The sequence below is a fragment of the Euleptes europaea genome, chromosome 5 (assembly GCF_029931775.1).
Source record: "Euleptes europaea isolate rEulEur1 chromosome 5, rEulEur1.hap1, whole genome shotgun sequence".
Lineage (NCBI taxonomy): Eukaryota > Metazoa > Chordata > Lepidosauria > Squamata > Sphaerodactylidae > Euleptes > Euleptes europaea.
Window position 1 is genome coordinate 53,156,484 of NC_079316.1, and position 14,105 is coordinate 53,170,588.

General features: G+C 44.7%; 1 protein-coding gene across 3 annotated transcripts in view; it reads left to right on the forward strand.

Annotated features, from left to right (window-relative positions):
- Nucleotides 1–14,105, forward strand: part of KCNIP2 (potassium voltage-gated channel interacting protein 2) — a 132,298-nt gene that overhangs the window by 92,367 nt on the left and 25,826 nt on the right. The window contains exon 1 of one of the 3 annotated variants that reach the window (XM_056849582.1): nucleotides 2,296–2,428. The exons of the other annotated variants lie outside the window; for them this stretch is intronic. Within the exon in view, the coding sequence (XP_056705560.1) occupies nucleotides 2,326–2,428 (103 nt within the window). The 5' untranslated portion in view covers nucleotides 2,296–2,325. Of the gene's footprint in view, nucleotides 1–2,295; nucleotides 2,429–14,105 lie in introns of those variants that run through there. 3 annotated transcript variants of the gene reach the window in all.

The following is a 14,105-nucleotide window of genomic DNA, read 5'->3' on the forward strand; positions in this document are numbered from 1 at the left end:
GCCGGCAGCCTCCCCTGGGCTCTGCTTGTCTGAGTGACATGCCAAGCCTCCCTCCTCCCTCTAAATTCTGGCACTGAGCCCTGGTATTTTTCTCAGCAGCGGTGCAGGAAGAGCCAATAGGAATATATACTGGTTTGCTCCAAGTGCCAGCTCTGGGAATGCTGCTGTGGTCTGGGTTCTCGTGGGTACAGCATGGGGCAAAATATAGACCATATGAGTGAATGTGGCTAAGGGAAACAAGGAGAGTCCAGCAGGGGCAGTTGGGAGGAGTTCAAAGCATTGAAGGAGTCCAGAGCATTATCTGGGAGACTCACAAAGGTGGTATCACTTGTCCACAGGATTCCTACAACCCCCTTCTTCCCCTTTCTGTGACTGGATTGTGGGTAAGTACCCTGACAGATCCTTGTTACTGTTTTAAATGCCAACCTGGGCAGCAGCAAGAAAACCTTGGAGTTGCCCACAATCACCTGGATTCTTTTCCATGCAATGTAAGAGAAAGATTAAAAAAGAAACAATTGGTAGGTGAACAAGTAGGGGACTTGCTAGGTATTGTTGCAATGGTGTGGTTTCATGTCCATGGGGTTTTTTTGCTCTCGCAAGCCCCCTTTTCAATGCTAAACAAGCAGCAGGTCTCTGAATACTGGTGTGTGTGGTTTGTTTCAAATGTCTGGTTTGAGCTCTACGTCTTGATTGGACAGGTGGCAGTTGAAGCAACCTCAGCCAGGGAATATACCCGTCTGCTACCAACTGGCCTTTGCTTCCTCCTCTGCCAGTAGAAACCCCCCCCCCCCCTGCAGTCAGGTCTCCCGTTGGCATTTGCTGCAAGGAAGTCATAGGGAAGGAACCTTGGAGGCTAGACTACGGACTCAGATGGAGAGTTCCTTCTGAAGTCAGGTAGCTGGAGAGTTCCTTCCCTGTCTGTCGGGATGACTTACCATTACTCCTCTGGAGTATGAAGTACCGTACAATCTGTAACATTGTGATCCTTTCAGTATCCCATGCAGCAATACTACTGTATTCCCATCACACAAGTCCTCCAAGATGTAGGAAGAATGCTTTTGGCAATGGGGGAGTTGTCAAGGAGAAATGTGAGGGGTGAGGGTGGGGGGTGGAACTGGGGAGACCCCACAAAAGAACTTGGAGTTAAAACTGGACACTGGCCTTGTTTGACTATACTGTTGTTAGACAGACAGGTTTAATGACTGGATTAAAGGTTGCCAGAGCAATTGGCTTTTAATTACCTTTAAATATATTTATTTTATTTAAAATATTAATATTCCACCTTTCCTTTTAAACCTCCTTGGTGGCTTAGATTCAGTAATCAGAATGAGAAGACCCAATATATTTTTAAAAAACTGAATAATCACTTAAACAATAAACAACAAACATGTTAAAGACAGTGGCACAAATTACATTTGTTTTTAAAAAATCCTGCCTTTCCTCTACAGAGGAAGCAGGCAGGCATGTTTCTCCACCATCCTCACTTTATCTGCACAACTCTGTGGTTAGGTTTTTTTTGGGGGGGGGAATAGAGAGCAGCTGTCAAAAAGTCATCCAGCCTCATAGTTGAGTGGGGATTTGAACCTGGGTCTCCCTAGGTCTGATCTGACTCTTCATCCACTACCCCATCAAGGCTATGTGCATATTCCCACCCTCCACAAGCATGTATGCTCAAATGTTTCTGTGCCCTGATCAATGTGTACAGGCAGTACTTTGAGGTCCAGGTGTATGCTGTGTCCTTTCCCCACAGTAATGCTGGGACATTACACCCTGCGAGTTCCCATAAGAGTCTCTCCACGTTGCCCCCCTCCCATCCGCAGTGAAACTCTCTGAACTTGAGCCAAGATCCTCTTAACTCTCCATCTCCCATCTCCTTAGCAACTGCATTAAGCAGATCAATGGAGTTGGTGTCATTGGGATGGGATGGGAGGGCAGGGCTTTTTCTGCACACATCTCCCCCCCCACACACACCACGTCCCTCCCTTGGCTCTGCCACGTTCCTTGTCTCACTCTCACTCCCATCTCTGCAAGCCAGGAAAACACAGCTTGGACTCTGCTGTCAACAAACTCCCTCTCCTGCTCCGTGACCCTGCTCTCTCCCCTCCACAGGCACCACCAACGTGCCCCTTTGCTACTCTGGGGAGGGCCGCAGGTACCCCAGTACTGATGGAGGGCAGTCTTCAACAGCAGGTCTGAAGGCGGCGGCAGCAGCAGCACAGTTTCCAGTGACCCAGGCACCCACTGGCATGTGGGTGACTCTGGCTGGGGGACGGGGTGAGTGAGGAGCTGGAGTGAGGGGCCTTGGTGCCATGAGTCCCACTCATCATGAACCTGGAAGGCCTGGAGATGATCGCCGTGTTGGTGGTTTTGGTCCTGTTCGTCAAAGTGCTGGAGCAATTTGGGCTTTTTGAACCTGTCTCCTTGGAAGGTAATGCGCCAAGATAGCAGGGGGGAGGGAGCCTTTCTGATTTAATCTGTACCTCCAGGGCTGGTTCCAGGATTAGTCTTGATTAGCCAGATCTAATCTGGGCAGGATACTGGCTGGTAAAGTAGTGAAAGTACTTGCCGAGCCTCTGCCGCAACACATAACTGCAAGGCAAAGATATTTGTGTGTCTGTGTGTGTAGGGCGAACATCGGAGGTGGATGCAGTCAAAGAGATCTGCTGTTTTAGCAGCAAAGCCTGTCTTGAAAAAGATGTGGGAACTTAGAAAAAGAAGTTTTCACTCTTAGTAAAAAAAACGAGAGGAGCGCATGGAGCTCCTGCACCGCAGAGGTGAATCTTGGGGGAGCAGAGCACAGCCAAGCAGGCAAGCAGTTTGGGCCACAAACAAGTCCTGGGCAGCTGGGCACCTGCCAGAGGAATGGCTTCTTAAAGAGGCAGGAAACCAGGGGGCTTTGAATCTCTTCTAGATCTGTAGTTGTGTTAGTGTCTGTCCAAGTGGGTGTGAGCATGATGCCAAGCTAGTATCATTAGTGGAACACCCTGTATGTGAAAACGTGGCTGTGGTGTACGAGGGAGGAGAAGGGGCGTTGGTAAACTGAAATGGTGTGTATGAATGGGAGACTCTGTGTGTATTCAGAGTACACTCTGCTGTAGAGGCAGCATTTAGCATATTATTGACAACAAACGAAAGTGTAAGTAGTATTGAATGACTGGTGAGCATGCTCTGTCTGTTTACATCACTGAGAAGAGTGCATGTATTGATGAGCTCTGGGTTTGTTTTGGGTATTTTTGCCATTGCTGGGTGCACTCTTCTGGGCAAAAGCCAAACACCCTCCTGCTTTGTGAGTTCTTTCCCCTGCTTCCTTTACCAGAGGAAGCAGGTGACAGACTTATTTGTCCAGAGCTTATGGACCACTGGCCATGGTGTTAAAGTGATCTGCATCTTAGTTGTAGGATACTTCTAAGAAATTAAGAAATGAGTAAGAGGTAGAATCATATCAGTCATATCCTCCTGAGGGAGGTGAGAAAATACTTTGAGTAGATCCAGTTTCTTGAAATGGCTTTGTCAGTGGACTCTGACTATTATCCATTATTCTTCAGATCATGAGCAACATGAAACTGATGGATGAGAAAGCCAGTCCAACATAGATTCAATTTGGGCAAAATGCCCTGTGTACGATATGATTTAATCCTATGTGCTCTTTGCTTACTCCTGTCTTGTGTCAGGCTGCTTCCAGGAACCAGTTTCTGTATCATTGGTTTCAGAGGAGCTATTTCCTGAGATTTTGTTACAGATCTTTATCATACTTCATACAGGGGACACTGGATGTCCTCTTAGACTTGTTCTTCTTGATCCAGCATCTAGCTTGAATGAGGCCTTTCCTTCACAGTTCCTCCTATTAATTTGGAGCACAAGAGTCACTTTGGGGCAAGTCAGTTGTGATGAAAATGGATTACATGCTTTGCTGGAACTCTGATGCTTTCCTTGCTTTTTCTGTTCCCGCTGTGTTATCTCCTTGTGCAGGCATTCTGTCCAGAGATCTATAGCAATCCTACTTGTTGCTTCTTTAGATTGGGTCTGTCTAGGGAGTTGGACATTGGAGGAAGGGATCTAATCATTTTGCAGATGACTCAGTTGGCAACATGCTGTTATTCTGGAGTGGACTATGTTAGTGTTTGGCTTTGGAAGTGGAGGCCTGTGCTTGGAAGTGGAGGCCTGGGCTTTCTGTTCCTTTCCTGCCACTTGAGTGGTGTGCCCATCTGCATCTACAACCTGGAGGCTGTCAGTTGCAAAGGTGGCATGTTCAGGGGTAACGACACTTCCACTTTTCTGACTGACATACATTTCCCAACAGTATAGCAGGAGATGTAGGAAACCTCATTGATAGCTGGGAATGCAACAGGCCCTGCAGAGTCCCCCACCCCTTCATCTGCATATCTGTGCTACAACACTGAAGCTGTTCACATGTTACAGTCAACACACATACTTCTGTTTGTAAGAAATGGCCAATGTGCATTCGCTTTACAAATGAAATCAGGACCAATGCCTGGATGAATGAAGGGTTTAAATCACACATTCAGCTGTACATGCGTTGAATGTAACATGAGAATTACTCAACACACGTATAAAGAAAAATAAAGTGTACATGAATTGTATGTGTGTTCACTGTAACTAGTGAACATTGGGCGACTATCTTAGTCTGTTTCATGGGCAGCTGTGGCTGTACATAATTCGTCTGCAGAGCAAGGAAACTATAATACTTTACCACTAATGTAACCAGTAGCTCATTAATGATATAGAAATAATGCTAATACTTTGCAGACCAGTTACGTTAGAAGAAATAGGTGACATCAAAAAAGGAATTCAAGGTCATAGAGTTGTTTAGGAATAAAATTACTCTAAACCCGGGAGACCCTCTCATTCTCTAGGTGTTGACAATGTGTAAAATGATAATTAAAACCTTGCCATATAGTGGATTTAATTACATGGTGAGATGTTTATCTGGCCATATGATTTATTTCTTTATTTAGTACATTTTTACCACATCTTTCCTCCAAAGAGAGCAGGGTGGTGTCTATCACTCATTCTCCCCTCCTCCTTTTTAGTCCCACAACAACCCTGTGAGGTAGATTAGGCTGAGGGAGAGTGGCTGGCCCAAAGTCACTCAGCGAGCTTTGTGACAGAACAGGGACTGAACCTGGGCCAGATCCTAGTCCAAAATTGACTATTATACATCAATCACCACTTCCCTGGATTTCAAAGTTGTTGGAAGGAGCATGATAACAATTATCTTACCATGTGGTTCAAAGCTCCAGATATGGAGATTTTTTTAAATGGTCATCACATGTTGTAGCACATGGCGAACCTGTACATGCCTATTTGTATATCTACATATATTTTTGAAGATTCTTGCCGTATCCCTTTCTCTCATTTGTTGAACCGTGCATAAATCTTTCCCATGTCATTATTCCTATTTGGAGAATAGCTTCTGAGAGCAATCCCGGAGGACTAAATCCCATCCACAGAGAGAAGGAGAGTCTTATGGCACCTTAAAGAATAAAAAAGTAGCAAAGGTTTTCATGGGCTTGAATCCAGAAAATTTAATGCTACAATAAATGTTAGATTCGAGTCCAGTAACACTGTAGAGACCAACAAGATTTTCAGGGCATAAGCTTGTTGGTCTCTCTAAGGTGCTACTGGATTCGAATCTAGCTGTTCTACTGCAGACCAACATGGCTACCCTTTGAAGCTACAATAAATGTGTTAGTCTTTAATGTTCCACAAGACTCTTCTTTTACTCTTTCTGGAGCAGACTACGTCACTGTAATCTCTTCATAGAGAACAACTTTTTGCTGACAGTTTTCTATTCCTTTCTTGCATCTCTCTTTGACCCAGCTCCTTTGAAGGACAGGCTCTGTCGTGTCAATTAATTGACAAGCATGGGGGAATTAGTTTGCCTGTACAGTAGGTGTGTTATATAAATATGATGATCCAAGAATGGAACAGAGAGCCTTCTAAAATATGGTATTTACTCGGGATCCTTGGTTAATTCTCCTTGTTGAAAACTCTGTTCACTAAGAGGGAGAACATGCAACGCTTCCTTTAGTGACCCACAGTAAAATGTAACGAGGTTGCACCATAAAGAAATGCCTTATACATGGGACCAGTGTGGGGTAGTGGTGAGAATGCTGTAAAGCCACTGGGTGACCTGGGGCTGTTCACTCTCTTGGCCCTAGCCTAGAAAGTTGGGGAGAGCAGCAAGCCACCCTGAGCTCCTTGGATCCTGGCTGTGGTTGGAGGCTTCTTCGTGTGGAGTCTGAACTTCTTTTGACAAGAGATGGGCCTCCTAGAGTACACAAAGCAGAAGAGAACACCCTATGGCATAAGAATTGCTTTGTGGGATCAGGCCATGATCCATCTAGTCCTATATTTTGCTTCCAATGGAGGCTTGCCAGATGCCCCGGAAGCTCACAAGAAGGACTTAAAAGTAAGAGGTATCCCCTCAGTCTTGTCCTTTGCATCGGCCCATCAGAGGGATACTGCCTCTTAACCTGGAGGTTCCATTTAGGTATTGTATCGTAGTTTTAAAATCTGCTAGCCTTCCTACCTTTGTCTAATGCCAGCAAGGATAATATTATACATGATGATAGGAACATGTCATGTAGTACTAGGGTAAATTTATTTGGCAGGCTTTCTGTCCCTTACTAGTTTCTGAGGGCTACATGGCCACACCCCCTTCTTCTCACCCTTATTGACCCAGTCTGCTTGGAGCACATGATAGAATCATTTCTCCCACCCCATTCCCATGTCCAAGCTGATCTTCCTACCCTCCCCCCCCACACACACTGCCTGCACCCCTCTCCATGTGTTATTTCTGACCACAAAAGTGCTCCCAGGCAGTGCTGCACCATGCCAGCTGGTGAAATAAAATCCCCTAATGGCTTCGAGATGCTAATGGATGTGGCCCTGCCACCAGGTTGACCACAATCAATCCCATTCGTTGCTCTGTCCATGCCAAGCTCTAGGCTGGCTTTTCTGGCTCCTGCCCAGAACGAGAAAAGGGAAGTATAAGGTAGGGTGGGAGATGCTGAATCATGAGAAAGCAGCAATAATGGACCCGGTTTGGGGTCTGGGAAGCTTCCTGCTGAACTACCTCAGATGTAAGGTTGCTATCTAGCCAAGAAAAATAGTCCTGTCCCTTTAACAGAGACTTGCTATGCAGAAATCTGCAGTTGGGGTTTTTCAAAGCTTAACATAACTAATAACTATTGCAGATGAAAAGGGACCCGTTTAAAAGTTGGCAACCCTACTTGGACATCCTGGGGAAAATCAGGAATTTCTGAGGCATCTGTCCCCACCTGGATCTATGGTTGTTCACATGTCACGGGCATCCCATGGCTGTGTCAAAATTTTATTAGTGATGAGCAACAGGATTCTTACCTATGCCATATTATGAACATGTTTTATTTTAGTAATGAAAAATGTGTTTATTGTACAACTCCAATTTGGAAGCTGTAATCTAGTCCTTCTGTAAAATGACAGGCACTGCACGTGTGACCCCTGCTTTCCCATTTTATCAATCCTTTTGGTGAGGGCTTTAAAAATTATAAGCTGTTCTCCCTCTTGCATAGGTATAGGTTTCCTCCCATCCCAAAGAGAGATGCTCAGGGAGTGTCAGCGAGGCCAGTGTCCTCATACTCCAGAAATCAAGTTATGATTTATTTAAATGGAATGTTAACCTGGTTAGGCTCACCAGTTATTACATTGGTATTAAGTCCACGTGTATTTATTTGATGATGATGAAGAAGAAGAGTTGGTTTTTATATGCTAACTTTCTCTACCACTTAAGGAAGAATCAAACCGAATCACCTTCCCTTCCCCTCCCCACAACAGACACCCTGTGAGGTAGGTGAGGTTGAGAGAGCTCTAAGAGAGCTGTGACAACCCAAGGTCACCCAGCTGGCTTCATGTGTAGGACTGGGGAAACAAATCAAGTTCACCAGATTAGCCTCATATGCTGGTTTCTGACATAGTACATGAGCAATATGATGAAGCATGTTTTAAATTCAAATTAAAAAGTCTAAGAACAATTCTAAAATCCAGAGAGCCCTCTCTGTTAGGCTGTTGCAACAAAAATCAAAAGAAGTCTTGTTGCACCTTTTGTGTGTGTGTGTTAAGTACCAACAAGTCGCTTCTGACTCATGGCGATTCTATGAATCAATGTCCTCCAAAACATCCTATCATTAATGGCCTTGCTAGGGTCTTGCAAACTGAGGGCTGTGGCTTCCTTTATAGAGTCGATCCATCTCATGTTGGCTTCCTCTTTTCCTGCTGCCTTCGACTTTTCCAGTGTCTCTTGTCTTCTCATAGGCCATTTATGCTTGGTAAATGTGACAAAAGTAGATAGCCTCACCTTTTAGACTGACTGATTTATTGTGACAGAGGTTTTGGTGGACTAAAGCCCACTTCATCTGATACATGCATTATGTCCTCTGTTGGTGTGGTGTGTGCACACATATACGTGCATATTAGTATGGAGATTGATTTTTTTTTTTTTTGCCAGCCCTGGGGTGAAAATGCATTGAAATGCCTGACATAAAACAATAAGCTCTAAACTCTGAAAGAAAAATGCTTTCCAAGGGAGGATCTGCTTTCAGAAATCAAAGTGTTCAGCAGCAATACAACTAGTATCATGCTTGTTCAGAGAAGGGGTCAGGAATTGAGAAATCTACCTACCAGACATGGTGATCATCTTAGTACATGTAGCACAGTCTGACATGGAAAAGTCAGAGCAGTGCTTTTGATCCCAGGATCATGGCTGTACTGTGGCTAAGAAAAGGGTTTTTCTGAACATGCAGAAAAAGATTAAGTTTTCATTTGTGTAGCACTTTTGAGAGCCACCATGGTATAGTGGTTAAGAGCGGTGGACTCTAATCTGGAGAACCAGGTTTGATTTCCCCACTCCTCCACATGAGCGGTGGATTCTAATCTGGTGAACCAGGTTGGTGTCCCCATTCCTACACATGAAGCCAGCTGGGTGACCTTGGGCTAGTCACAGTTCGCTCTGAACTCTCTCAGCCTCACCTACCTCACAAGGTATCTGTTGTGGGGAGAGGAAGGGAAGGAGATTGTAAACCGGTTTGATTCCCCTAAAAGGTAGAGAAAATTGGCATATAAAAACCAACTCTTCTTCTTTTTGTGTTCGGAGTACTTTATATGTACAATCACAGAATTCTTTACAGCAGCCCTGTAAGGTAGGCCAGTAGACCATTTTGTAGATGGGGGCTATCTAAGGGAGAGTAGTTTGCCTAAGGCCACCTGGTGAGTTCATGCCTGAAATGAAATTTGAACTGGTGACCTCTCAAAGCACAGCTCATTCTCTTATGCACTATGCGACAGCACCATGATGTTAGCACAATACAGAATTTTCAGTCATGCATTCAAGCAAAAGACATTTCTGTTAAAACTCTGCAAAAATGCTATCTTCCCTGCAGCAAAGATTGTTGCCCTCAATCTATTACATTGAGAACAGAAAATAGCACTATTGACATAGCAGTGCAAAGGCTAAAGTACAGTTGGGGCACACATGGGCTTATTGTCTGAGGATAAAAAAGGAAGAAGATGAACTCAGTGTTTGGAAAAAATCTTGGCTTGTGAGAGCTGCTCAGCTGATATAGAAGCTCTCAGCAGGGTAGCTGTGAAAGGAAGCTAAGCACACAAAAACTTTGACTTTTGTTCAAATCCTAGTAAAAGCTTTGCTAATGGATAGAAGTCTTGGTGCTTCACAGATTGAAACATACAGGATCTCTTTCATCGTTAATTGTGGATGAGTTCAGACTATGGGGCCAGACTATGTTTGCCAGGACTACTGGAGCTCTGCTTGCCCCTAACTGGCTGCTGAACAAGAGGAGGAAACAGCTGGGTCTAGATCCATTGTCATTGTCCCCAGCCAGGTCAAAGAAGGAGGACAGAGGCAGCCGATGCACTTGCATTTGGAACATCCCCCTGTGAGGAAAAAGAAGGAGAAGGGGCTGCCTCCTTGTTGCCTGCTTTACTCAGCCACGATGTCCCAGCAGGATTACAAATGTGATGTACGGCATGATGGAGGATGGTCATGTGGTATGGGCCAAGGAAGTGAGGCAATCTCCAGGGCAGCCTTTCTTACCATTTCTTCTGTGTTTGAAAGTCAGGTGGTTATGTCATCACTGGAGCAAATGAACTGAGAGCTATGTTGCCTGATTCTGTGCCTGTATGGCACAGAATATTGTCTCCCCTTTTCTTTGTGTGTCCAGCCCTATTCACCAGTACCTCCTGGGGGCCAGAGGACATATTTCTCTTAGATTTAGGGGCCGCAAATAGCCACTAGCACTATCACGCTATCAACAGAAATGTGTGTAACCCACAATTGTAAGGTCAGACACAACCAGAAATTGCTGTTGGGAACACACATCTATCTGGAGGAGCCATATTTCTTTTTAAGAAAAAAGTTTCTAACCCTCATGGCTGCAAAGGAAATAATTGTTTATTGGATCAGAGCAAAGATCCAGGTAGTCTATTTGGCCTCCATTAGTGTAGAGCCACCCTGACCTGGATGGCCCAGGCTAGCCTGATCTCGTCAGATCTCGGAAGGTAAGCAGGGTCAGCGCTGGTTAGTATTTGGATGGGAGACCACCAAGGAATACCAGGGTTGCTTTGCAGAGGAAGGCACTGGCAAACCACTTCTGTTAGTTTCTTGCCATGAAAACCCCAAAAGGGGTCGCCAAAAGTCGGCTGCGACTTGAAGGCACTTTACACACACACACACACAGTGTAGAGCCAGAAGCTGCCAGGCACGATAGAGATGGTCATTCCCCTTTTCTTGTCCCTACTACCTGGTAATGAAACCTTCATTACCTTCATCCGGTGTTTTCAAAAAGCTCCAGAGCTGATGACCATGACTATCACATGTTGCTGCTGCTGCCATTCTGGTAGAATTTCTTCACAAAAATGTGTGCTCTTGCCAGAACCCCAAATTTAAGCTGTACCTATTTTATTTCATGTCCAGGATGTATGGCATCTCTGCCTGATACATAGTAAGTGACACACATATCTCATACAGTCTGGTACATATAGTAGAGGTTGAGCATCCCTTATCCAAAATGTTTGGGACCAGAAGTGTTCCGTATTTCGGTTCTTTCCATATTTTGGAATATTTGCATATACATAACGAGATACCTTGGGTATGGGACCCAAGTCTAAACACAAAATTCATTTGTTTTATATACAACTTATATACATAGCCTAAAGGTATTTTTATACAATATTTTAAATAATTTTATGTATGTGGGGCATCGTGGGAAACCTGCCGTTTGTGTGACCGGCCTGCAGACGTGCCATTTTATTACCCTTTGTGGGCACTCAAAAAGTTTTGGATTTTGGAGTATTTTGGATATTGGATTTCCAGATATGGAATACTCAACCTGTCTTAGTAAGGAAGTGTCCTCTCATTAATGATATACAAAAGAGGTACGGCATATGGTGGCTAAGAAGAGAGTGTTTATTTGAATTTCACCTGTGCCATGAATTCAATATCTGCACAGAAGATAATAATTCTTTCTGACCTACCTTATATGGATGCTTTAAGGATTATGAGAAGACGATGCATGCGAAGTGACCCGAACACTCTGCCATCCAATATAAATATCAAGTATTATGATTACAAAAGAATTTGCTAAGGAGCTGGCCTCTGCCATTTTCCTTTCCTGTTACTCTGAACTGTTCTCGTTGTTCTAACTGAATGACTTAAATTTTTCACTTGGCTGTTAACAATTAAAGGATGGGTAGATTTGTAGGCATGAAACTGGAAAGGCATCCTTCCCAGCAGTAACTTTTTAAATCATTTTGTTATATCGGGAATACAAACGACTGGTGTTTCACATTTCAGACGAGTGGCTCTCAGACTGTGTTCTGAGAAACCTGCGGTCTCCTCAGAAGCGTCTCATTAATGTCCATTAATAGTGGCTAAGCCCCACCAGGAAAGACAGCTTCTCCTTCGTTACTGATCCCTTGCAATGTGTGGGGTAGTTTTCATTGTCAATTAGGCCAAACAGTGGCCCAAATTGCACTTTATGTGCACACTAGAATATGAACCAGAACTTTTTGCAATATTCTGTGGAAAGAGGACAGAAAACGTTTTTTGTGCTTTTTTTTTTTTGGTGAAGAAAACATTTTGTGTGATGAAACATATAACAGCAAGAAATCCTTGGAAAAGATGCTGGGCCAAATTTAGAAAATAAATTTATTATTCTAGAGCATCTGTGTTTTTCTGCTTAAAAAAAAGAATATAAGAAGAGCCCCTGCTAGATCTGCACAGGGGTCCATCTAGTCCAGCATCCTGTTTCACACAGTAGCCAACCAATTGCCCTGGAAAGCCAACAAGCAGGGCACAGAGGCCAAGGCTTTCCCTGATGTTGCCTCCTAGTTCTGGTATTTAGAGGTTTGCAACCTCTGAAGGTTCCCTTCAATCACCCTGACTAGTAGCCATTGATGGATCTATTCTCCATTAATCTGTTTAATCGTCTTTTAAAGCCATCTGAACTTGTGGGCATCACTATGTCCCCGACACTGAATTCCACAAGTATTTCCTTTTGTCTGACTTGAATCTGTTGCCCACAATTTCACTTGATGACAAAAAGGAATGTTTTATGCAGGAAGAACGGCTGGAGGAATGGCATATCCATAAGGGGGCCATAATAGTGAGATGGCAGGCTGCCACTTGAATTTTTGTCTTAGTTGTTCCCTTGCTCCTGTTTATATCCCACATTACTCGACTGTCTGCACATGCCTGGAGTTATCCTCTTCTTTCCCTGGCACATTTTTTGTGAGTGCTATTTATACCCAGTATGCCAGCAACTCACTCTCTTTAATAACCTTGGCACATTTCTGGCCTGACAAGGTGGAATGTGGTATCCCCTTGTGATTTGGAAAGGTGGTGCCATCCGCTTTAAAGCAGTGCTGCATCACCACAGGTGCGCCATGCCAGGGACTAATGGTGTTGGACAGACATCCTTGAAACCCACATTTTTTAAGAGCACCATCATAGCTGCCGCGCACAAACCCACAAAGGTGCTGACTCATTGGTGGCCCAAAGACAGCTCCTCTTCTGAGCAGCCTTAACTGGGTGGGTATTATGGGGGAGGATGAAAAAGCTGGCTTTATCGATTATGGCTCCTGAAGTGCCAGCATCAATAATTCAGAGGAACAATTGGCAGGAAATGCAGGCCTCAGAGTGGAGGGGAGGGCTGTGGCAGCTTAAAGAGGGGGGGGGAGGAAGGACATAAAAGCCTGGCCAGGGGATGCTTGAGCATTATCAAGTCTGAGATGGATATTTGGTAGTGGTGCAAAGATTGAGATTGACAGGCTGATTTCCCTGCCTGGAATGGATGGGCTCAATCAGGGCTACTCGGTGCAGACAGTGAGATGAAAAAGCGGAGGAGTGTGGTGAGAGGATTGCCTCTGATCAAAGCCCCCAAGGACAGAAATCCATCCACTTGATGGAGTGAGCAGACAGCAAACCATAGATATCTTGGTTTCACCCTTGGATGCAATGCAGTTTGCATACTCGGGGTATCCCTCTTCACCGTATACACAGCCCTGTGCATATTATCAGAGGCTCCTACATCTGTTGATCCTGTGGGAATGCTAGACAGAGCTGAATGGCATGTAGAGGGCAGTGGATGCCTCTTACAGCAGCAGCACTGTGAAATCCTCGTCTGCGAGTCTCATCCAGGCTGTGTATGCAAGATTGTCAGAAATGAACCCCCTTCAGTGTGTGTGCTGTGCCTGCTGTTTTCCCCGCAGAATTCATGTTCCACCAAACGAGGCAAGAATCACATATCTGTTTGGTGATCTCTCTCTTGCTTACTCTAATGGGAGAAATTTAACCCTGTCATGGTGCCAGGCCCCATCAAAAGAGCTGGGCCCAGTGCTGAAGAACCACAGCATGGCTGAAGTGGAAGAGTGACAGCTGCATGCCACAAATTGGTACTTGTTCTCTGCTCTAAGACAGAATTCTGTCGTGGCCCTACATACTCACCATGGGAGAAACAGTTGCAAGACACCCATGGAGCAGAGCTTAATCGGGACCGTCTGCTTGGCTGCTGTGTAAATTTCCTGCCATT